Below are 25741 nucleotides of genomic sequence, written 5' to 3'. Positions count from 1 at the left end.
CTAGTTTTCAACTTTTTACCTTACTGCAAATGTCTTTGTTATTGTAGGTAAATTTCAATACAGCGTTAGTATTAGTCACCTCCTCTACCTGGACAGTATCCTTATATCCAACTATCTTTAAATTTTGCTGAATAAGTAGTTCTGCTCTCTGTAAATCCTCACATACACACTCCTTCTGGTCATTTATAATTAATGGAATGTCCTTTGTGGAACCCATTTCTACGTTAAAGTATCTGTACATCCCCTTCCATTTTTAAAAGCTTATATGACAGCCAATTATGTTTGCCATCATGTTATCTTAGCTCACTCATTCCCAAACTGTGGTCTATGGACCCCTGAGAGCATAATGACAATCCAAGAGTACTTAAAAAGGTAAATTTTATTGTACACAGACTTTATAGATCATTATTTTACATTTATGAACTATGTCTTTGTCACTGTTGTATAATTTACTTATGCATATGTATTTATTAACTTGGCTAATAGATGGTTCAAGTTAGCAGCAGACTATTAGTAACTGTTAAAGTAGCCAATAGATGCCATGAAGTGTCTTCATTGATAGTCTGGTTCGGTACACAGTCAGTTGCACCAGCACAGTCAACTGTGTCGCTGATGATAACAGGTCCATCATTTTATATTAATATAAAGAATCTTTTCTAGCTCTTCCACATACTCAAACTGCACGAATCCAGAAGCGAACAGTACAGTAATAAAGTGCAAGTATAATAGTACTCGCAGATAATAATATTGATCGTTGGTTGAACGTACAGAATTTTCAAAGAAGGAAACAACTACTGAATGAACCAAAAATCAAGCGTGAATTAAATTGTAATTATTTTTCGTTATACAGTACAGATAATGCTAACATTTTCACATAACAGTATTACATTAATACATTTTGTTAACAATGGCCACCAGGTGGGCTTTCTGTAATGTTCAAAGTAATTGTTGAAAATCCACACCCTGTTTCCAGTCATCTGACCAGGTCAGAAATGGAATGAATGAAGGCCCCATCTAGCGGCGAGGATAGGAAATGTGCCAGCTGCCGAAGCCTGTCGCACTCCTCTGGGGCAATGATAAATGACTGACAGATGAAATGTTGAAGGAGAGTGTTGCTGGAATGAAAGATGACAGGGAAAACCGGAGTACCCAGAGAAAAACCTTTCCTGCCTCCACTTTGTCCAGCACAAATCTCACATGGAGTGACCAGGATTTGAACCACGGTATCCAGCGGTGAGAGGCCGGCACGCTGCCATCTGTGTCACGGAGGCTTCTTCTATTTTTTTTTTTATAGTTGCTTTACTTCGCACCGACACAGATAGGTCTTATGGCGACGATGGGACAGGGAAGGGCTAGGAGTGGGAAGGAAGCGGCCGGGGCCTTAATTAAGGTACAGCCCCAGCATTTGCCTGGTATGAAAATGGGAAACCACGGAAAACCATTTTCAGGGCTGCCGACAGTGGGGTTCGAACCTACTATCTCCCGAATACTGGATACTGGCCGCACTTAAGCGACTGCAGCTATCGAGCTCAGTAGGAGGCTTCTCAAAGTAATTCTTATTTTTCAAAATTATCAAAAACAAAGGATACCATCAGTAAAGGAAAAGGTGTACATTATGGTGAGTGCAACTCCGTTTGTATCTGTCAGACAGTACAAAAGAACGTATTAAGTTAGATCATAGAAATTGCATAAGCCCACAGAGTTGCAGTTTGCCAAACACCTTATAACAAACAATCAATTCTTCTATTCAAGAATTTGGGGCACAGATCTTTAGTAATGATGATGTTATACTGTAAATTCTGCAAAGTTAAGGTATCAGCACAAAAGCATTTTAATGTGATACCAGTAAGCATCAAAGGCCACTGAGAACACACAGTGACTGTGTTTTGAGGGAGCTGCTTCAAATATGGACTTGTTAGATAACACTTGAGAATTTTGTAAAGATTTCTGCATGATGATGGTTACTTCTAATATTCCTTCCTATTAAAAAAGTAAACAGTGCCAACTTCAGATCCTTCTTACATAAGTATATCAGCGTTATAATGCTTTTGGTGAAAAAGTTCTACCTTTACAATACAAAAGTTATTTTTTTCATTTTCATTTTCATAATAAAATAGGACATGTTTCGTCCACTTTGGTACATCACGAGCCATTAGAAAAAGACAAATTGGAACAAGGTTAATTTAAAACACTTGATGAATAAAGGGTGATTCAACAAGGTGAACTGCCGGCCCCGTGGTGTGGGGGTAGCGTGCCTGCCTCTTACCCGGAGGCCCAGCCAGGTCAGGGATTTTTATCTGGACCTGAGGGCTGGTTCGAGGTCCCGTCAGCCGACGCGATTAGAATTGAGGAGCTATCTGACGGTGAGATAGCGATCCCGGTCTAGAAAGCCAAGAATAATGGCCGAGAGGATTCGTCGTGCTGACCACACAACACCTCGTAATCTGCAGGCCTTCGGGCTGAGCAGCGGTCACTTGGTAGGCCAAGGCCCTTCAAGGGCTGTAGGAAAAGTATAAGTTTTGAGGGGTTTGGTTTGGTTTGTTCAACTGGCGAATCAGTCAATACTAATTAAATTAAAATACAAAGGCTATTATCGAAAATTATCATGTAGATGAATTTAAAAGTATGTACAATGAATACTGAATCCATATCTAAAACATGCATTTAGAAAGCTTGAAGACTAACAACACACTATAGAAGTTTTTAATTGTATGATATTGCTGCTGAATAAGCTTCTTGCGAATGTTGATCACGGAAAAATTATTTACAAGATCTCTTATGGTTGAAGGTTGATCCCGTTACATAATACACTGTAGGAGGAACTTTCCTTGAAAAGTGCACTGACCGGGTACCAGGTTATTTTTTCGCCAACAGATGTCAAAATAGACCTAAAAGGAAAAGAAATAATTGAGAAATCAGATTAACAAAGAAAATATGAGCCTTGTGTAAGAGAGGTGCATCTGACTACTGCCTCTGCAGGTTTCATATTATTAGACTCAACCTGTGTGCTGTCTTGAACTGAACTGTGTGTGTGCTGGCTGTGTACTTCAGATTGTGAGCAAATAGGGGAAGGGATAAGGAGGCTTGAGAAAGTGGGTGGGGAGTGGAAGTTCAATTAACACATTTGTATTCCTAGATATTTCATTCAGGTTGTGGAATGGATTAAATTTATATTCTCTAAATTATTTATTGACAAAGTGAAGGGCCTGTAATTCTTAATCGATATATGTGAAAGAATGATGGAAATCAGACATACGAGAAATCATGGCAGAGAACCTGTTATAATTTTTGGCATTAACATGTTCATTGTAACGAATATGAAAATTGCGGCCAGTTTGGCCCACATGGTATTGGTTGCTTTTAACTTATATACTCCTGATCTTAAGAATTTATTATTATTCACTCTGGTGATTATAAAAAAGGTTTGCATTATTATTACCGGCAACTGTTTTGAAGAATATATTAATAACTTGTTTCTTGAAAATATACGTAATTTCGTAAAATGTTCTTATTGCTGAAAGTAAAGAGTGCGGAGTTGTCTATTTTCTTTTTAGGTTCTCTAAGCACAGGAGAAGTGGATTTGTTCTTGACTTTGTTAAAGCATCGAATGATCAAGAGCAACCAACTGCCATCGAGTACTAACGACTGAATTCATTTACCTTGTCACACTGGTCATCGATCAAGAGGGATTGACTGCAAGGAAACAGCTGATACTCCCGCCCAGTACCGTACAGGCTATAGATGTATTCACATTCACAACCAGAAAAGAATGTGCTGTGAATGCGATAATTTGGGTGAAGATATTATTCTAATGTATGAATATATTAGGAGAAAGGAAAGAACCAGATGATCGCAGTGGACAAGGCAAATATTCCTGAAACGTGAGAGCCATGGAGAATTCCACCAACGTGTGCCTTCGTTGTGGAATGACGAAGAAAAATTTAGGAACTAGTACCAAATGTCCATCAATAATTATAAGGAATTAGTGGAAAAAATGGCCACTAATAGACATCAGGCAAACAAATTACAGGAAAAGTATAAGTTTTGAGGAAAGGCTGACAGTATCGTTAAATTCCATATTCACAATGATTTTTTAAGGTTTGAAGTCAGAAGTAATGCTCACCTCCGAAACAACTCTGTCCATGGAAAAATATATCAAATAAAAGATTAGTGGCAGGTACATTTCTTTGCATTCTACAGGTTGCTAACGAAGTATTGATAAAAATAAAGCACTGAAAACAATGGATGCATTTATGTACATTAATTTCAATTCATAATTTGAAGGTACAATAATTAACAGTGAAAATACATTTATTTAGGCCTACAGGTTTCTGGACATTGGTGACTCATGCATGTCTGCATCTTACAGATTTAGGATTGCTCACAATACATCAGTGGATTTGTTCCTATTATATGTGATGCCATTCATAGAGCATTACAGCCAGAATTCTTGACTGGTTGAAAATTGCAACAAAAGCCTCACAACAATGGCTCATTGTACTTCAAATATAACACTATTACCTTTTATGCTTATGCTGGTTCTTGGGACATAATTACTGTCTTTTCAAATTATATTTTGAGGTATTTCTTAGAATGAGATATACAGCTTTCTAATTGTTTTTTTCATACCAATTGGTGAGACCCCACGCAGTAAAATAATAGACATATCAAGAAATGCTTCCTGTCAAAATTTACACTACCTACTGTAGAAACAGTGCCAAGTTTCACTACAATCCTGCAAATAATTTTGAAAGAAAGAAAAATGCACATATGTTCAGAATATTGTGAAAATGAGAAAAACAAGGAAAAGCAATGGAGTTCCTTTCACTGTTTACTATCCTCCATAACTGTATTTTTTCTCTCCCTCATCATCCTCTGCAAATCTCTTCTTGCCTCTCCTCTTCTTTGTTATTGTGCCATGTTCAGAACAGTAGCATATCGCTGTTGTGACAAGCTTGTTGCTGAATTTCCATACTGTCTTCTGTGCAAAGAATCCAGGTCCAAATCCAAACTTTGAAAAATGACAATCCTGTCTTAATTTACATCACTGAAGACTACAGCAGCTTCAAAAGCAGCTAATTTTACCAAATGGCTGTGAAGAAAGGTTGTGTATGGACATCTCTTCCAAAGTAAAAAATTTAAATTCTCATTAGGGTTCTGTGTATTCACATACGTGTACATTTCTAGCGGAGTTCAGGTGAGGCTAGTGCTCTGTACACTGGCTTAGAAACTAAAGGAAAAGCTTGTGGAATATACTAGTTCCAATGAGCAAATTGGCAGTGTAATACAGTAGACTGATACTTGTCACAACTACATTAAATTACACACAAGGTCTTATTTATTACCTTCATCACTATGCATAAACTACTGTCTCCCCAAACTTTGCAATGGCAAGCTAATCTAATTGCTCACTTGGCAATAATAAACCTATTAATCTAAATCCTGCACTTCCATCCAAGTTACTGGTAAACTCCTTGGTACAGAGTGACAAATTTTTCCACAAAGCTCTGGTAGAACTCTCTTTATTACCGGTAACTCAATGTTGATTTTACCTTTCTGTATATTGTTCATATGTATCTTCTTTCAGATGTGAACACTGCCAAGCCTATCTGTCCATCCTGAAATACTTTCCTTATGAATCAGATGAAGGAAAATGAAAACTTTTCCTTCAATTTCACCAAAAATGAGAACCAAACACAGCAAACAATAATAGGTGCTAATAACAAGCACCTTGCCTTCTATTTTTAGAAGTGAAGAGTATGCCTTTCTGGCAACTAAATACTATGGCCGTCTATGAATGTTATTTAAGGCTATTGCTCAGGTGGTAAATGATTTCATTTTGCTATATCTTATATTGCCTGTAAAAACTGTTTGTAAATATTGAATATATAAAATAATGTTTGACAGAGTAGGGTGCACGGCTCTTGTAAGATCTCGGATTAACTCATAGGGTAAGTAATCTACTCAACATTTTATTATTACAAGCGTATGAATATATCTGAATATATTTTATATAAATACATTTTCTGCCATCATATCTCCTTAATATCACATTACTCAAAATGCAGTTTTTTATTTTGTAGATTAAAATCTTCAAAACTTTGGTAGAAACACCCGTCAAAATAGTTACAAATGAATTTTTCACCTTTGTTTTTCATTGTTTACATGGATATACAGCACAAGAAATAAAAAGAATGGGTCTACCTTGATGCCCTCAATAGGCCTCTATGTTATTAATAAGTTATAAGTAACAGACATGAAAGTAGTGAGAATGATTGCTGGTGCAAACAGGTATGATCAATGGCAGGAGAGTACTTGGAATGAGGAAATAAAGGCTAAGTTACAAAGGTATAAGGTGGTAGGGAGGGTTTCAGTTAGGTAGAATTGAATGGATGAAAACCATAACGGTACAAGGAGCATTTTGGTCATTCAGAGAAAAAGGCATTTAAACATCTTAACGCTCATATAAAGCACACTATTTGTAGTTATACCACCCATCACTAGAGCGCAGAATATTACCGCTATCACTTGTATCTCTTTGCTGGTGAAAAGATACATCCTTCCGGAGTTACATTCTGCACTTAACTCATTTTTTTTTTTAATGTCACTTATACCCTTATGGTTTTTATCCATTCAATTGTAGTAAGCAGTTTGTCCTATGCAGACGACTTGGTCTACTGAAACCGTGCAATCTTGGACCACCTGTGCTGTACACACCTATGGCAATGAGCTTGCAGTTGCGATCAACAGTATACCGTAAGAAGGTAATCAGCTCTTGAACAGAACTATCAAGACACCAGTTTGGTTTTAGACCACCTGTGCTGTACAACTGCTTACTACATACAGACAGGACCTACTACCAGTTTTTCAAAATACAGTAAAACCTCGTTAATTCGAAGTCGTTGGGACTCAAAAATCGGACTTAGAATTACGTGATTTCGAATTAACCGCCAATTCGCAGTTCAGAAGTACCAACCCTTGCCGCGTTACAAAATATTCTATTGCCCGTTACTGCATGCAGTTAACCTTGATTCACAGTTTATACCTTTAAAATGCCATGAAAAAAGAACTATTTCCAAAATATATCCCAGAAGGTGCATTTACAGTATTCAAGTAATGCACTCGGATATCTCACTGGCAAACATAACCTCACGCAACAAAAGAAAGAAAGAAAGAAAATAAGAAAAAAAAGCACGATTCAAAGACGAGGAGAAATCTATGCTGGTTCCCATGTGCAAGTGCTTTATTAATTGGATTACTATACTGTATGTATTTTAGATGCCTTGTGTTTACAAAGGAAGTACCCGATGCCCTTAAAATCGAACTTTTCTATGACTCTATCCTTGTACGATTTCCCGCCATGGCACTTCTCTCGTACTTCCGAAATGTAAACACTTGCCGCGTCACAAAGTATTCTATAAGAGCCATTAATACATGCAATCACCTCGATTCACAGTTTAAACCTTTCAAATGCTATGAAAAAAACTATTTCCGAAATGTATCCAACAAGGTGCATTTACATACAATGTTCAAATAATGCACTTGGATAAATCACCGACAAACATAACCTCACGCAACGAAAGAAAAAAATCACACAATTCAAAGACGAGGATAAATTATGCCGGTCCCCCTGTGCAGATGCATTATTTTTTGGATTTCTGTACTGTTTGCATTTTTAGATGCTTTGTACTGGCATGGAAAGTGCCCGACGCCCTTAAAACATTGTGATTTAACGAACTTTCCTATGACGAGGGAATAAAGTTTCTCGCTTCCATCCCATGTGCATTGCAACGCACTACTATGACCCATTTAAAACCATAAGACCGTTTGGGCTTGCATTAAAATAAAGCAATGCAGTTTCACCGGCAATGACAATATTGTTCGGTGCCTACGAATTTATTATATGAGCTACGTTTTTTCGTCAACTGTCGGCATCGCCAGTGTTCGCGGATTCTGTTTTTCCGCACACTGCCTGTTGCGTGATATTACGGCGTTCCTTAAAAGGTTGAATACAAAACAATTCCGATTTCATTCAACTTAGCAATCATGAAGCGCACTATAGACCCACCGAAGTGATTGTAAGTGCGGAAAGCTACCCTTCCACGTTCCGGAACGCGCGTTCTATTATGACGCGGAGTGGATAAATTTTGAGTTGAAATTACTCTGTAAAATACTATTGTTTTAAAATGTAAAGGCAGTTTCGAATTAAGTCTGAATTTCGGTAATGGGGCCGACGTTGTACTTCGAATTACGAATTATCCGTATTTTGAATTAAACAATTTAAATAACATGCAAAACTGTATCTCGTGTTTCCGGGAACAAGAGCTTCTTCGAATTAGGCGGGATTTTGAATTAACCGATTTCGAATTATCGAGGTTCTACTGTACTACTTTTTTTGTAAACCACACATGTTGTACCATATAAAATATACAAATTAAGAAGTTGTAATAATGCTAATAATTAATAAAAAGTTAAGGTTACTTTCGCATCAGGTGCTAATGCACATAACTCACTGAGGATTCCAATAAATACTGATAGATAAGTAGAAGGAAAACAGATTTAATTAAAAAGTAGAACAATGTATACAACAGTTCCTGAACTTTAACTCTGAAAACACTTTGACCTAGTTCACTCAGTCTTTCCATGTCATCATGAAGGCACTAAAAATAACATTGATTATGTTTTCCTTTCAGTTTTCAGTATCTTTTCTAAATATTTACTTAACACATCACTGTCACTTTCACATTTCCTTTTAACTGCTGGTAGAGCTTTTTGTAGAAGCAGAAGTCACTGGACTGAAAGTTGAAGTCCCTTCAATAATTCCTGAACTGTAGGAGTTATACCCCTCCAGCACAAACTATTTCTGCCTCCTCCTCCTCCATTTCAGCTTGGTGAGATGGCTCTCCTACACCAGATGCCACTTCCATAGGTGTATTTGTTATAGAACTAAAAAAATGAACAACATATCAATGCAATTCTTCTAAATTGGAGCTAAATTTTAGTCTGCATACAAGCCTTCTGTTTAAGAAATCATTAGTTTCAATAATTATTTTAGTAAGATAATTGTTAGGTTAGATTATATTATATTACTTTCAGTTATATCTGATATATTAATGAACAGATGGGTAGAACTTATGGCCTACAGACTGAATTTTCCCCTCACTCTTTCACAACTAGAATACTGGTCTGTAGTGTAGGCCTACTTTTAAAAATAAATATTACAGAATTGTACCTTCTTGCAGCAATGAAGGGTTCCACAAAGTTGAGGGCATTGATGTAGAACCTGGGAGGCGGGGTATATTAATCTCTCCAAGTTCGATACCCTGCAGTCAGAATTTGCTATATTTTGGCACAACTTTTCCCTGAAACAATGAATTAGAATATTGTGACAAAGAAAATATACATGTAGTACTTATGGCATACACTTATTTGTCTTTATAGCAAACAATTGCGTTCATTTCATTAGGCACAAGATGGAGGTTAGGAAAGCACTGCTTATGTTTTCAAAACATTTCTTCAATTAAGTCATAAGAATGAAAATTACTACTTCTCCTAGTGTAACTTTATTTACCCATCTATTCCATATAATATATTTTATCAATAATTAACCTAAGATAACACTACTCATAACATAATCATAATAAAGCTAGTAATTACTTACCAGTTTTCGTCCCAATTCTCGACGCTGTAGAATGCCAAACAAAATTCACATCTCCCTATTACTATACCCAGGGAGTCTAGGATTACACAACACTTTGTTTTCATACACTAGACAAATTAATGTTTTGATTTCATCAACAGACCACAATATTACGTCCGCCATTATCAACCGACTGCCACCAAAAACAAACACACTTGTTTTCACAAACCAGTCGATCTTCATCGCTCGTGGTTGACTGCTGACGATCGATGCTGTGTGACTGGTATGACTTAGTCGGTTGATCGCAGTCCTTCAATCGATCCAGTGTGACAGCTCCCTTAGTGATTTTTTCTAGAAAATTTCTTTAAATGCCATTTTTGCTCGCTATGAAGTGAATGGTGTTCAGTTATTTCCTGCAATAAGGGGATATTGAAAGCTCTATAGACTATAAAAGGAGACTCTCTTATGAGCTTCGGGATCTGAATTGTTACGTGTTGGCAGGGTAAATAAATGAGTTCAGAACCTGGTAGCGTCCTATTTCTAAGATTTATTAGCTAAGCACTAATCTACACAGGACTACTCACAACTTTAGTTCATAACACATACATACAAAGTTCGCGCGCTTTTTACCTCCCTTAGTTTCTCACTTGTTCTCACACTACACGGTTTTACATTCACACACAAGGTCCCACGTCGCATGGCTACACGTTCCCCTTCGCCGTCAGTCCGCACTGTAGCATGCTAGTCCGACAATCATGGCAATTCATACACTTCACAGCACTGGCAGTCGCTCACGACTGAACCACACCAACTGCAACCCAGGCAAGTCACTCCTTTATATATCTGCGCCAGCCCTTCCAGAACAGTCCAGATGCTGGATGTGCCCACGCGTGAGATGGAATAACCATTATGCTGCCCCTTCCTTAAGGCTGCTTGTCCCTAGCTGCTCCACGATACGGTGCCAGGCGATCCAGGAGAACAACCATCATCTTTCCTCAGGGAGGCCGCTGGATCCGGTAGACGACGTCGTTGATCCTGGTGACGATTGTATATGAGCCTTCCCATTGCGGCTGCAGTTTCTGTGACTTACCTTTTGTCTGTGCCAGACGGTACAGCCACACTCTGTCACCTTCCTGGAAACCCACAGAGTTCGCCAGCATGACTTAGCAGGTTTTTATCCGGTCGCTGGCTACACTTAGGTGATGTCGGGCATAACCGTAGATGTCGTTGAGGCGATCCACCAACTCCCAAACATAGTCCGTCACTGGCTGCTGCTAGTCTGGTGCCAACCCAAACATCAGATTGCATGGCAGGCGGAGCTCCCTTCTGAAGACCATGTTGGCAGGTATCATGCCCGTTGTCTCATGGGTGGATGCTTGATAGGCCATCAAGAAGAATGGGACCCTCTTGTCCCAGTCCCTCTGGTGCGCCGAAACCACCTTACTGAGGTGCTCCTCGACGGTTTTCACAAAACGCTCCACCATGCCATCTGACTGAGGGTGGAGAGGAGTCGTACAGGTCTTCCACACTCCTAAGCACTGCAGAACCTCCTGCATCAGCCTGGACTCAAAAGTTTCTGCCTTGGTCGCTATGAAGTTTCCTCAGGACACTGAATCTACAGAAGAAGTTCTTGACCAAGACGTCGGTCACTTTCGATGCCTCTAGGTTCGAGAAAGCGCAGACCTCTGGCCACTTTGTGAAGTAGTCCATGGCCAGGAGTAGGTAACGGTTCCCGGCGTCAGATTCCGGGAATGGTCCAGCGACATCAATGACGAGCCTTTCGAAAGGTGCTCCAACATTGTACTGCATCATCTGACCCCTACACCTGGTACATGGGCCCTGGCTCGCCGCGCAGGTGTTACACAGCTGGCACATCCTCTCAACACCGTTCCTCAGGTGCACCCAGTAGTAACGCTGTCAGGCACGATCTAGGGTCTTGTTCACTCCCAAGTGGCCAGCAGTAGTGCCCGCATGCAACTCAGTCAGCACTTCTTTTCTCATGCTCCTGGGAATTACCAGCTGGGCAATGTGCTTCTTTCCGTCGGTCGATTCCCACATGCGGGTAAGTACCCCGTCACTAACCATGAGAGACGACCACTGGGCCCAGTACGCCTTATAGGGTGGACAGCGTTCGGTGATATCTTTCCGTTCTGGTCTCTGTCCCGACTCAACTTCCCATAAGATCAGCCCTATATCGTCGTCCTTCAGCTGCTCCCTCCTGAGGGTGCCTCGATCCTATTCTTCAGCGGTGGTGGCCCTCACGGCCCGGACGTCCACGATGCCCGCCTGTCTCTTCACACTCTGGCAGTGTGCACAGTTCTCAAGGCAGGGTCCTCTGGATAGAGTGTCGGCGTTGCAGTGCTTCATTCCTTGTCAGTGCTCGGTGGTGAAGTCGTACTCCTGAAGGCGTTGTACCCAGCGAGTTGTCTGTCCTTCTAGGTTTCTGAAGCTTAGGAGCTGGGTCAATGCAGAACAGTCGGTGTGGAGATAGAAAGGCCGCCTACCGAGCACGATAGCTGCAGTCGCTTAAGTGCGGCCAGTATCCAGTATTCGGGAGATAGTAGGTTCGAAGCCAACTGTCGGCAGCCCTGAAAATGGTTTTCCGTAGTTTCCCATTTTCACACCAGGCAAATGCTCGGGCTGTACATTAATTAAGGCCACGGCCGCTTCCTTCCCACTCCTAGCCCCTCCCTGTCCCATCGTCGCCATAAGACCTATCTGTGTCGGTGCGACGTAAAGCAACTAGCAAAAAAAAAAAAAAAAAAGAAAGAAAGGTCGCCCATATAGACACTTGTGGAAGTGCCCAAAGGTCTTCACGATGGTCGGCAATTCCCGACGTGTAACGCAGTAATTTCATTCAGCCTTTGACGTCTTGCTGAAAAAGGCGATCACCTTCTCCTGGCTGTCTTGCACTTGTGACAGCCCCCAACAATCCCCACGCTGTTGGCGTCGGCGTCTCTGATGAACACTTCCTCAGGCCTGGGGTATTTTAAGATGGGCGCTGTACAAAGGGACTCGTTCATCATCCAGAAGGCACCATCTGCCTTGCTTGACCATTGGAAAGGCCTCCTCTCCTCGGTGAGCCGTGTAAGAGGCTTTGAGATGTCTGCGTAGCCAGCTATGAATCTGTGATAGAACATGCAAAGGCCAAGGGAACTCCTCAGTTCTCGCTTGTCCTTCAGCACCAGCCAGTCCCTGACAGCCCCTAACTTCTCCAGATCCGTGGCTAGTCCCTCTGATGACACGATGTGGCCCATGTAGCGCACTTCCTTCTGGAACAGGTGGTATTTTCCAGGACTTAACTTTATGTGAGCCACACTTAGGCCCAGTTTCTACAACTCTATGTTAAATTTTGCTTAACAAATGTTAACTAACAATTGTTATTAATTTAACGCTTCGTTTAAAAGTACCCTGTTTCACGAACATATTCCCAACATTTGTTACGAAACAATTGTTAAAGACAAATTAACACATTTCTGTAAGATTTCTGAACGCGTTTGGCAGTGAGCGTCGTTTGTTTCTTTACATATAGCGCTCCTAGTGGCGTGTTGAAATAGTATTTTGTCACACAGACACATGGTTGACATTATTATAGGTTATGGTTAGCGGAGACCGGTAAGAAGTAAACATGTCAAGTAAGAGGCAACAACAGCGTTATTATGATGAATGCGAGACAAACGTTGTTATAGTTTTAATTTAAAATTATGCGAGTGTGCTTAAAAAATGAAATAACGGACTGTTATATCACAACATTCGATATAGCCTATTCTTGTAGGAGTGCAATCTAAGGTTCCTACATCACCGGGAAAATGTGATAATTGATATGTTTTGAATGATTTTCGGGCATTCTTTTATTGCGGGGAAAATAATGTAATGCCTTGTTAATGCTGCAATGGCAGCAAGAATTCTTTGTAGAATTCTACACACTCTTTTCTTGCCCTCGTGAACATAGTCGCCTACAATTAGGCTTTTTTTTCTTTTTAAAAAAAAAATACTATTTGTTCCAGACGTCGACCTATGAAGATCTTTTGCCCCTACAATTAGTCCTACACGGAAAGTGTCTCGAGGTCAGATGTCATTACAAACATGTCAGGTCCGCAACCTAATAACTTCTGAAAAATTAATAAATCCCCGATTCCAATGCAAGGCGTATATACTTAGGAGTTGTGGTATAGTGGTCATCGTACTTGTCTGTGAGCGTCGTAGACGTGAGTTCGAGTCTCGTTTCAGGGAACGTTATTTAAAATTTGGAACAAAAATATTACGCAAATTGCAGTACCGGTACACTTTGTTTTCTACCTGAAATTAATATAGGTCTAAACGTTCTCACAGTTACTGCTGGATCTCTTTCTCTGTATATATTAATTTTTTCTCAATCTGTTTATCCTCCAGGGTCGGTTTTTCCCTCGGGCTCAACGAGGGTTCCCACCTCTACCGCCTCAAGGGCAGTGTCCTGGAGCTTCAGACTTTGGGTCGGGGGATACAATTGGGGAGAATGATCAGTACCCCCCCCCCCCAGGCGGCCTCACCTGCTATGCTGAACAGGGGCCTTGTGGAGGGATGGAAAGAAGATTGGATGGGACAGGGAAGGAAGCGGCCGTGGCCTTAAGTTAGGTACCATCCCGGCATTTGCCTGGAGGAGAAGTGGGAACCCAGGGAAAACCACTTCGAGGATGGCTGAAGTGGGAATCGAACCCTCCTCTACTCAGTTGACCTCCCGAGGCTGAGTGGATCCCGTTCCAGCCCTCATACCACTTTTCAAATTTCGTGGCAGAGCCAGGAATCGAACCCGGACCTCCGGGGGTGGCAGCTAATCACGCTAACCACTACACCACAGAGGTGGACTATATTAATTTGAGGTTGGAAATAAAGTTCCACTGCAATTTGATCATTACTTTTATTCGCATTTTTACCTTCTCAGTCCCTGAAATAATTAATTAAATTTGTATATAAAAAAAGTGATCTAAGGCGGGACTCAAACTCTCATCGTCGTGGTTCGTAGACAACTACGATGACCACTCGGCCACGGCTACTCTGGACTAGTGCGCAACTTTTCAAGTATATACGTGGTGCTTTACAATCGGGAATTCGTAATTTTTTCGGAAATTATTAGGTTGCGGACCTAACAAGTTCGAGTTAAATGTTTATGCATTTTAGTGTTCTATCCCTTCCACGTGGTCCAAAGCGGATCCTGCCTCATGACATTTGTCCTCATTTATTTCGAAAACGAAACTGTACGGTATTGACCCAAACCCTTCTACACGAGTTACTGTTGAGTGTCCCCCAACAGGTACATTAAGCTAGTTGAAATCGATTGGACGCAGGGTCTGACCCATCCTTGTAAAATCTATAAGCAACTGCTGCACTGGAGAGATTGGTAAGTTGCAATCTGTTGGAAACTCTAACCTATATCGTCTAGTACCTTGTTCATTATGGCTTCGGTAATTAGAAATCTTTCTTCTGACAACTCCAAAAGGTCGTTATTTCTTAGTATGGGTCGTCCTTTGCCTTCTTCAGTTTATAAATAATCCTCATACAGCAGTAAAGCTTCAAACTTACGTCTTCTACATGTCTCCATTTTGAAATTTTAGCAACTGTTAAGAGGTTTAACACAGGGGTGCTGCTAGGTTAATTTAACACAAGATTTAACAATTGTTAGAGTTAACAATTCTTGATGAGACGACCATTTTGTTAAATTGTGTGTTAAGTCTCCTTAACAGCAGTGTCAACACTTAACATTCATTGAAGAAACCAGGCCGTAGTCTCTGGAACACTCTCCGCAGGTATTCAACGTGCTCTCGGAACGTGCGTCCCACAATAATTATATTGTCTAGATACACAAGGCAGGCGTCGTGAGTTAGCCCCCTCAGTACAGACTCCATCAGTCGCTGGCATTTTGCAGAGGCTGAAGGGCATCACGGTGAACTGGTAGAGCCCTTGGCCAATTGAGAATGCAGTCTTCTCTTTGTCTTCCAGATGAAGCGCCACTTTCCAGTACCCAGACTTCAGGTCCAAAGTTGAAAACCACTGGAATCCATATAATGTGTCCAGGGTGTCATCTATCCGAGGTAACAGGAAACAGTCCTTCTTCGTGACATCGTTCAACTTGCGGTATTCGATGCAGAAGCAGAGCTCACCATTCTTTTTCTTCACCAGGGCCACTGGCATGACCCCAGGTCGTTCAACTACTCAATGACTCCCCGCGGCTTCATGTCATCTAGCATCTGATTGATTTCTGCCTTCTTCACCAGGGGTACCCTACGAGCTGGCTGCCGGAATGGAGCGCCATCGCCTATGTTACACTCTGTCTGTCTTTCCGTAGTTGCCTCCGGTAACAGTGAAGATGTCCTAGAACTCATGGATGTTCCTTAAGCTCCCTGAGCTGTCCTGCCTCCAAATATTTCCGGGCATCAGATATAATCTTCTGGAGCTTATCCAATCCATTGCCTGCTTCCAGGGCCTGTGTGCCTTCGTCGTCCACTGGCAAGACGCACGTGACTGGTTCACAAGTCCCAATCTCAATCTCAGTCGCGCTGGGTATCCTCTGCTCCCGTGGCATGGAATTCAATATTCGTACCAGCATGCAGCTTTATGCTGGAATGAGCGTCCTGGCCAGGTAGTGTCCTGGCGACGAAGGCTCAGACTCGTAGGCATCATTGTCCCAGTGTCAGTTGAAGTAGTGCCTCCTTGAGGACAGGGATGGTGTCTCCTGAGGCCATTCGAAGCACGTAAGGACGGTTGGGTGCCCTCACTGATTGTCCCTCAGCGATGTCAGGCCTGGCGATGGTTAATGCCACCCCCATGTCTATCTTGACCCGGCAGAGCCTGTCTCCGAGCCACCCGTCGGCAATCAAGCTATGGTCGCTCTGTTCAGTGACCACAATTAGCGTGAAACGAGGGGACGGTAGTGACGGTGCTGACGAGCCCCCCTCCTTGTCGGCCCTTACTTGTTTCTCTGACTAGGGGACGCCTCCACACGGCAGTTCCTCTGCAGGCGGCCATGCTTGTCGCAGTTCCAACAGGTGATCTTGTTGCTAAATTGGCGCCTCGGCGGTGGCGTGCATCGTTCTCCTGTAACAGCGTGGGTCTCCCGCATGTCCTCAGTTCTCACGGCTCGTATTCTTGGTGACGGTGCTGCTGTTTCCTTCACTGCTTCCATCCTCATGGCTAAAGTCAGGGCCTCCCTGAGGTTATGATCCCCGCTAAGCATCAGCTTTTGACGGATCTCAGCGTTGTGGAGCCCATCAATGAATGTATAGGCTACCTCCCGCTGAATGTGGTCCTGGGGCAGCTATCCAGAGCTTTGTGGGCTAGCTGCTCCACATCTTGTGCGAATTCCTGCAGCGTCTCATTAGCGCGCCGGGTCCTCTTCCTCAGCTGGACTCAGTAGGTGGCTGCCAGCTAGTGGTCACCATATCAGCTGTCGAGCATTCTAACAATCTCCTCGTAGGTGGCATCCAGCTGAAGGCTGTGTAGTACTTCCGTTGCTGGTCCTTGCAGTCCGGCGATTAGGTACACAGCCCTTTCCTCCGATGTCCAACCATTGTGCCCGCACACGGTCTCGAATTAGGCTTGGAAGGTCCTCCAAGATGTGTTCCTGTCGAAGCACGGGGGTTTTGCCTTCCCGGTGCTGGAGCCGCTATCGTGGCTGGTGGTCCTAGCATGAGTCTCCATGGCTCTCACTTTTGTACGAAAGGCACTTACTTCTTCTTTCAGGTCTCGAACCCAACTCCATAACCTGCGGTACTTCTTTGATCAGTTTTTCAACCAGTTCCTGAAGTCCCGCATAATGTCACTCTTTCATTTTCTTTTGAGAGAGCACGCTTCATGTTCTAATTTAATTTGTCCCTCCCTTAAGTCCATTTAATTCCAGTTTCAGTTTGCTCTTGATTTCGTCCTGTTTGGATGAGAGTTCGGGGAACTTATTGAGGAGAGCCTGAAACTGTTCGCTATCAATTTTTCTATTCAATAGAAATTGCTAGTTATGAAATTACTGCTACCAGTCAATCCCGATTCTGACACCTGTGGTGACGAGTTGCGGGGTAGCAAGATAAATTAACACTAGAATGGTAGCTTCTATACTAAGATTTATTAGCTAAGCACTAAAACTACACAAGATTACTCACAACTTTCGCTCATTACACATACTTACACAGTTTGCGCGCTCCCTCTCTCGCTTAGATTTTCACTTGTTCTCACACTACACAGTTTTACATTCACACACAATGTCCCACGTCTACACGTTCTCTCCTTTATATATGTGCGCCGGTCCTTCCAGAACAGCCCGGATGCTAGATGTGTGCAGGAACCTCGCGAGATGGAAGACTCCAGATTAATCGTCGAGTAGTTTCCATAGTCCTCTGCCGTGCTATCACTGACGGAAGCAAGAGGGGACGGTCTAGCACTTAAGCCTTGTTAGTGATTGGTGCGGTTGAAGCGTGAGTGGACGAGTACGGTGACGCCCCCAGCCCATAGCAAGTTGGCATGACGGATGCTATAACCATTACAGTATATTCCTGTCTTATTGTGTTTATTGTCTGTGTGGGTTTTCTGAAAATGCCATATGAGAGTTTGTCAGAGTTTCTACTAATAACAAGGTCTAAAAAGTTTAGGGAGTTGAGTTTCAGACTCTAACGTAAACTTGATCCGTGGATCCATTTTATCCAATTGCTCCAATGTCAAGTAATAATAAAAACTTGGTCAGATGAAAAAGAAATCTGTCGGAAGTTATTATAATACAAATTCGTATTTTAACACATGTTGTGATTTAATTATTGTCCGACTTCATATTTCTCTAACTTGATTCTGTAAGGGGAGCCCAGAAACTGACACTATGACCAATTATGGCGAATGTGGACGATGTACCGGTATTCGAGATGGACATTGTCTATTGGGATACCATTCCATGTATAGAGAACAAGAACGAACCACATTCTTCCTACATTCTCCATACACCATTACATGTTGACTTTTTCAGCATTGGTAAATACCATCACCACGACGTCCTACTTCTTGAACTATCACAAAGTAACCGGCAAGGAAGTCGCAATGCAATCAGAGTACTGTAAAGGAAACAAACATAAGAATATCATAACCTTGTAACTAAGCAGATGAATAGAGCAGACAACTGCCGGTATTTACAATTTTCAAACTATGATAGTTTGTATTATAATTCTGAAAAAAAAAAAAAAAAAAAAAACACCACCGACATATTTTTCTCTAGTTTTATTTTGTGAATGTCAATAGGCATTATTCCATTTGAAAATAACTTTCTAAATACTGAGATGTAAATTTTAGGTGATTCAACCTTATACCACAGTCTAATATATACAGTCGCGAAGCTCTAATAAGAGGAAAGTTCATCCACTTGTCACAGCTGGAGCAACACTAGCACCTTTAGCTGTGAGGTAGAGGCAACTTGCTAGCAGACAAAAGGGAATGAGTTACCAACACAGTCTAAAATGGTCATAACTTCTGAACCATTCATGCAAATAATGTCCTGACAAGGTTATTGTAATCCTTATGAAATAGTGGGAGGAGGTCAAACAATTTATTTCGATGAGGAGTTCGAGGATAATATCAAAATATTTATTTAATCTTAAGGAGTTATGTTTTTTTACCACAGACTACAACATAAAATCGCTTCTAGAGGACAACCGGTTTGAAATAGGTATATACCATCGCAGACTTTTTTGTAGAGGTTTTTATGCTCTACAATTTGTATGCTTACACTTGGGGGTCTATCGTTGACGGTTCAGGCAGCATAAGCCAAGAAAGCAAGTGACCGACCATGGTAGAGCGCTGGCCTTCTCAGCCCAACTTGGCAGATTCAATGTCGGTCGATCACTTGCTTTCTTGGCTTACGCTGCCTGAACCATCAATGATAGAACCCACGGGTAAGCATACGAATTGTAGAGCATAGAAACCTCTACAAAAAAGTCTGGGATGGTATATACCTATTTCGAACCGGTTACCCTATAGAAGCGATTTTAAGTTCTAGTCCGCAGTAAAGAAAAATAACTCCTTAAGATTAAATAAATATTTCAATATTATCCTGGAACTCCTCATCGAAATAAATTGTTTGACCTCCTCCACTATTTCATAAGGATTACAATAACCTTGCCAGGACATTATTTGCATGAATGGTTCCGACGTTATGACCATTTTAGACTGTAGTGGTAATTAGTTCCCTGTTGTCTGCTAGCAAGTTGCCTCTAACTCGCCGCTTGGAGCGCTGTAGTTGCCTCGGATGAAAAATCATCAGAGCTCCGCGACTGTATATATTAGACTGTGCTTATACTATCATATGAACCGAGCTCGATAGCTGCAGTCGTTTAAGTGCGGCCAGTATCCGGTATTCAGGAGATAGTAGGTTCGAACCCCACTGTCGGCAGCCCTGAAAATGGTTTTCCGTGGTTTCCCATTTTCACACCAGGCAAATGCTGGGGCTGTACCTTAATTAAGGCCACAGCCGCTTCCTTCCCACTCCTAGCCCTTTCCTGTCCCATCGTCACCATAAGAACTATCCATGTTGGTGCGACGTAAAGCAACTAACAAAAAAAAAAAACTATCATATGAAGGCTACAAAGAAGTTTATATTTGATGACAATAATGATTTAAATAAAAAGATTATACTTACACACAAGTAGCCTCCTTGTATTTTAATAATCCAAAGCTAAAGTATAATGCAAAAGAGTCAACACTTCCAATTTTTACAATAAAAACTTGGTCAGATGAAAAAGAATCTGCCAGAAGTTATTATAATACAAATTAGTATTTTAACACATGTTGTGATTTAATTATTGCCTGAATTCATATTTCTCTAACTTGATTCTGTAAGGGGAGCCCAGAAACTGGTGGCAAGATCCTTTGACATATCATAGAGGCATAAGTTCAGTACCTGTGGCCTTTTCCCAGCGCAGACATCTAGGCGCGTTTGCACTGTCCTTTTTTTCTTTCTTGCAAACTTTACATGGTCGACGTGATCATGCACCGCACAAGGCTGCCAACATTAGAACTTATCATGCCAGCTAGTGCCAAAGCCATTGGTCTGGACTGGTTAGGTCCGGTTAGTGACAAAACAACTAGTCTCGATTGGTTAGGTCCTTCCCGCTGACACGAAGATGCACAAATTTTTCAAGGCTAAGAGTGTGCTATATCCTCCACTACGTTTTGATAAATTCAATAGAAAATTCTTGCAGTTCTGTATTGTACATTGGTTTGTTACAGATTTCATTTAGTTGTGTTTTTATTGTGAGCGGGTAGGTAATGGAATGCATTTGACAACAAAAGTTGTCACCGTGCAACCCAAAGATTGTAATAATTTAGCCCTTTCAGACCTGAATTTTTGTTTGTACGTCAAGAACTGACTAAAATGCTGCTCAATACACATATTAATAGTTTATTTTACAAAATAAAAACTAACATCCTAAAAACAGGACCCACACAATTGTGCGTATCAAAATTCAAAACCTCGTTGTATCACGTACGATGGTGTAGCTTCAAAATTTACGTTCACTAACCAATGTACACACTTCATTGAATATATTCCGGTATTCAGTAAAGCTTCTAGATTAATATAAACGCAGTAAATAAATACTTACTTTCGGCACTACTGCTTCCTGCCATCTCGCCGATCAACTGTGCTTTTTAAACTCTTCTGCCTTCGCCCTGGCGGTCAAGCGCATACTAAAATCAATTGAAATACATGCCACGTGTCCTGCACAATCACTGCAGTCCGGTGTAGCGCCGAAAAAACATCAAATACGGTCAGGGATAACTAAAATACGAACCCGCACAATTGTGCGTACTCGGTCTGAAAGGGATAAGGAAGTGGAAATTATGCAAATCTTACTTGGAAATGCTTTTATTGGAATTGCTTTTAGAGGAGAGATGTGTTTATTGTGATGTCTAGGAACCCATCATCCCTCCCCCAGATGTACATTTACTTTTATAAACAATAAAGAGCAGCACTCGCCATTGTCCACTACTAAAGTACCTACTTACAATCCTATTGTCCAACGTGAAAAGAATGTGACGTCATTGCCATCAACGATAATTAGATTGCGTTACCAATCCCGGCTAAATAAAAACACCAAGTAAAGGAAACACTGTGATATACACAACAGCAATAATTTTAGCCTATATGAAACTTACCATAACGCAGTTGTGGATACAGGATTGCAGCAGCCTTAAGGAATTCATGCACCCTCGCGTCTATGGGGAAAGAGCTCTTAAAAAGGAATTCGCCTGTCGCTATAGGCAAAATAGAATGCGCTCTTATCGCCCTAATGAATGCTAGAGGCCTAATAAAGGCGCTTCGCGGCCCTAACATGGGAGCTTACGCCCCCAGGCCCCACTTGCTTCGTCACTAGTCTTAGTTCCCAACTAAACAGGTTGACAGCATTGTTGACCACTCAAGCACGTCCTCAGCAAGAAGACTGCGAGAGAAGTAAATAAACGACAGTCATTACATGCGCTGCTGAATGTAGTGAGTATTGGGTAGCATGGCGTCAACTATTGATGCATTTGACTTGATTGCTGGAAATGACGTCATACCCGATTGTATCTTTTATTTTGCTTAACGTCGCACCAACACAGATATGGCGACAATGGGAGAAGAAAGGCTCATGAATGGGAAGGAAGCAGCCATAGCCTTAATTACGATCCAGCCCCACCATTTGTCTGGTGTGAAAATGGGAAACCACGGAAAACCATCTTCAGTGCAGCCGACAGTGGGGTTAAAGCCCACCATCTCCTGGATGCGAGCTCACAGCTGCGCACTCCTAACCACACAGCCAACTTGCCAGGTCGATGTATCTCAGCTAATGGAATGTTACTGTGTGCTTGAACAATGGAGAATGGCACCTGCTAAATTATATTAGATCATAAAAGTAAATGAAATTCTGGGGGCCAATGGGTAGGTCCCTTGCTGTTGCAGCGAACATATCTCTCCTCTACACGGTATTCCGCATAAAATTTGTACTATTTCAAATCCATTATAACGCTATAAATCTTAGGCAGTGGTTACTGAATTTCTACCAATTCAGCAGCTACAGAATTCCAGGAAGATCTAGATAATATGCACACCAGAAGGATATAAACGGCAGTACTTTAGCTTACAAAGACTTAATGACAGTACTTTAGCTATCGGAGAGCTACTTAAAACTAAAATAGCCACTTCAATATTTCATTTTGACACACTCGTACATTCCAAGGACTGTTGAAATTGTAGCAGTGAATCTCAATGACATTAGGTCTTTGTGTGTTTCTCTGTCTGTGAACAGGAATGTGCAACAGGCTGTCATTTCAGATTTCTTTAACTACATTAGTTTACAGCAGTGGGGTGATGCATAGCGTGAATAGTAATTATGTGAGAGAAATTAAATTTACGTGCTCAATATGAATGTATTCTGGACATAGGTAAGGTGTTGTCACTTTGCATTTTTGTGTGTGTTTCTGTTGATGTGGCAGGTAGTTAATGTAATTCAATTTTCGGATGTCATTGTGTTCACCAACTGTCATAAGAACCTGTTATTGCTTGCTTGTTGTATAAAGGGGCCTAACATCTAGGTCATAGGCCCAGACCTGTTATTCTAAATCCCTCTTTATAATAAAAACTCTCTCTACAATATATTTTTCTGTCTGCGTGGTATTGTTGTATCGAGATTTCATTGTATACTAAAGGTCAAAATGTCAATCAATTCATTCTAGAAGAACATCTCATTACCTTATTCATGTGCTGTTGAAGTCCATGATGCAGGATGGAATGAAAATTTTCAAGTCGACTCCCATGAAATGCATACAGCGTTTTCCTTCCCCTGGCAAGCTGCATCCACTTTGTTTCATGGATACTGCGTGGTCCACTTGTAATTTGAAATATGAAGTTAGGAGGCTGAACTGCTGTCTCACATTGCACATGGCTGAGAACGTTGTTGAACTGAACAAGTAGAATGAAAGACAAGATATAAATACAACTAATTTCTCATGAATTAGATATCAAATACTTCAAGGTAAACTCTTACCTGGTCCTTTGGAATGGATTTTATTCGAGTATCTTTGAAATGAACTAAAACCCAATATACAAGATCAACAATATCTGAACTAGTCTGATAAACATCAGGATCTTGAAGATGACGAATTAAAAGTGACAATGCAGGCGTTTTGTCCACTACTTCTCGCTGTTCAAAACAGTGAAATAGCAATTAGCAATTACTGACAGCATTTAACCAATCCTTAGACAAACCACACAGCAGATGTAATACCTACCAAGGAATCAATGTCCTTGTTATCATTTTTCAAGTACTGAGGAGGAAATGGTTTTAGACACGAGTCGTAACGATAACTTTGACAAGCAGCAATAAACAAACTCCATTTAATATCAGCTGCCCGTGGATCTCTCTCCAACAGGCTTCTCAGAGCAACAACCTTGCGATCCGCGAGAGAAGGGCTTTTTGAGGGCTGAGTAGCTACATCTATACCATCTGTTGCATTCGGAGGTCTATGAACTGTTGCTGAAGAACTTGATAAGGTTTTACTTCTATCCCCTTGCATGTCGTACGTATTTTCCTGGAAGAGACTTAATTGTGGTGAGAAAATTTGGGGTTAACAGCACTTTTCAACATTTTACTACTATCCATTTAAATTCATTCTTACCGCTTCTTACTTCAGCTTTTTAAAACACTATAAGGGGAGTTAATACTTTCTTCTTACAAACATCGCGTAGAGTAAATGCATCATCTGTTTTCGTAACCAAGAATTTAAAGCCTAAACGTTTACATGTTTGAATCTGGCACCCTTCCTATTTAGTCACCCAACATTTATCACTTTAATTTTTAACACCTTTTTCAACAATGATTAGATAGTGCATCATTGAGATCATTACACAAGGCCGCCTCGCTCAGGTGCCCATAACATGCAACTAATCTTCGACTTGTCTTTGACAACAACAAGATATACAATCAAATTCTAAGAAGATAAATAACGTCATAGGAAATTTCGTAAACCAAGTATCATCAACAAAAGACAAATGACGATCCGGAAATAAACTATGACTAAACTAAAGGATAGCCTACATAAATATTAACACATATCAATAGACCTGGGATTTTTATGTAATTACATATTTTGTTCCTTGCTATTTAGGTGCTGGGAAAAGTCATATATTCACAAAACACTATATTAGGATTATTATTACCGAATTTCATTTTACATTTTTTTTTATATATTTGTGAGTATTCTACAAATTCTTAGTGATATTACATAAAATTGCATATTTTAGCGCTTTCCTGTTTTCATATATAATAAATTGCTGAACTGAAGTTTCTCACTTAATGTGGGGCTGTTGTCTGTATTTGAGAGGATGATAGGTGCAGGTAGAGACCCTTGCGAAATAGGTTATTCTAAAGGTTCCAATTAGCTGCAGGAAAACTGTTACTTTACATGTGCCAGTCTTAAATCTTTCATCCCTTTTAGAGTTAATTGCTTTACAACTAGCCACTTTCATGTTGGAGTTTCCAGGAATATTTTTCTAAGCGCATTTCTGTGACATCTTTGTTATGTACTTAGGAATTACCAAATCTGTTGTTAGAACTGTCTTCCTTTGAAACGTCTCAATTAGGTTTTAGTTTCTTTTGGACAGCTGAGAACATAGTTCATGAACATTATAGTTCAGTTATTATGAGTTTCGACTTGATGTTTGAGCGCTGCCTTTTGGCCGAGGGTAAGTGAATTAATCAACAGCCAATCATGGACAGCCGATCGCTCCGATAGCGCGGGTTGGGTTAGACTCCAGTTGTGGTTTGTTCCAACCACCGCCGTCTCGATCCTCCTAATACTGCCTGCTCTATGCGAGCCTTTTTGCGACTACGCTGCGACAAAATTTCTCCGCTAGATGGCAGGCATAGACGCTCAATGTTCTAAACTTATTCTAATGACGACAGCCTACAAAACACTATGTAGTATGGTCATATGTTCACTGAAGCTCGTAAATTACATCAGTAATATTAAATATCGGCAAAATTACCTGTATGAAGTTGCAGTTGGCCTCTTCATGCACAATTTAAAAATTTTCCTGGACGAAGGCTTGGAGTGGTACCATAC

General features: G+C 41.0%; 1 protein-coding gene across 4 annotated transcripts in view; it reads right to left on the bottom strand.

Moving 5' to 3' along the window:
* The window catches only part of Parp16 (Poly(ADP-ribose) polymerase 16), a 76287-nt gene extending 50905 nt beyond the window's left edge, over positions 1 to 25382 (bottom strand). Inside the window, exons 1-4 of one of the 4 annotated variants that reach the window (XM_067157440.2) lie at positions 25204 to 25382; positions 23909 to 24208; positions 23665 to 23820; positions 23370 to 23579 (exon numbers count right to left, since the gene is read on the bottom strand). In XM_067157440.2, the coding sequence (XP_067013541.1) occupies positions 23370 to 23579; positions 23665 to 23820; positions 23909 to 24193 (651 nt within the window). In that variant the 5' untranslated portion in view covers positions 24194 to 24208; positions 25204 to 25382. Of the gene's footprint in view, positions 1 to 23369; positions 23580 to 23664; positions 23821 to 23908; positions 24646 to 25203 lie in introns of those variants that run through there. The other 3 variants (XM_067157431.2, XM_067157415.2, XM_067157422.2) reach the window with 3 other exon arrangements.
* Between the last annotated feature and the right edge of the window lie 359 nt (positions 25383 to 25741).

The sequence above is a fragment of the Anabrus simplex genome, chromosome 1 (genome assembly GCF_040414725.1).
Source record: "Anabrus simplex isolate iqAnaSimp1 chromosome 1, ASM4041472v1, whole genome shotgun sequence".
NCBI lineage: Eukaryota > Metazoa > Arthropoda > Insecta > Orthoptera > Tettigoniidae > Anabrus > Anabrus simplex.
Note: the sequence above shows the minus strand (reverse complement) of the source record. Positions and strands in the feature narration are given on the sequence as shown.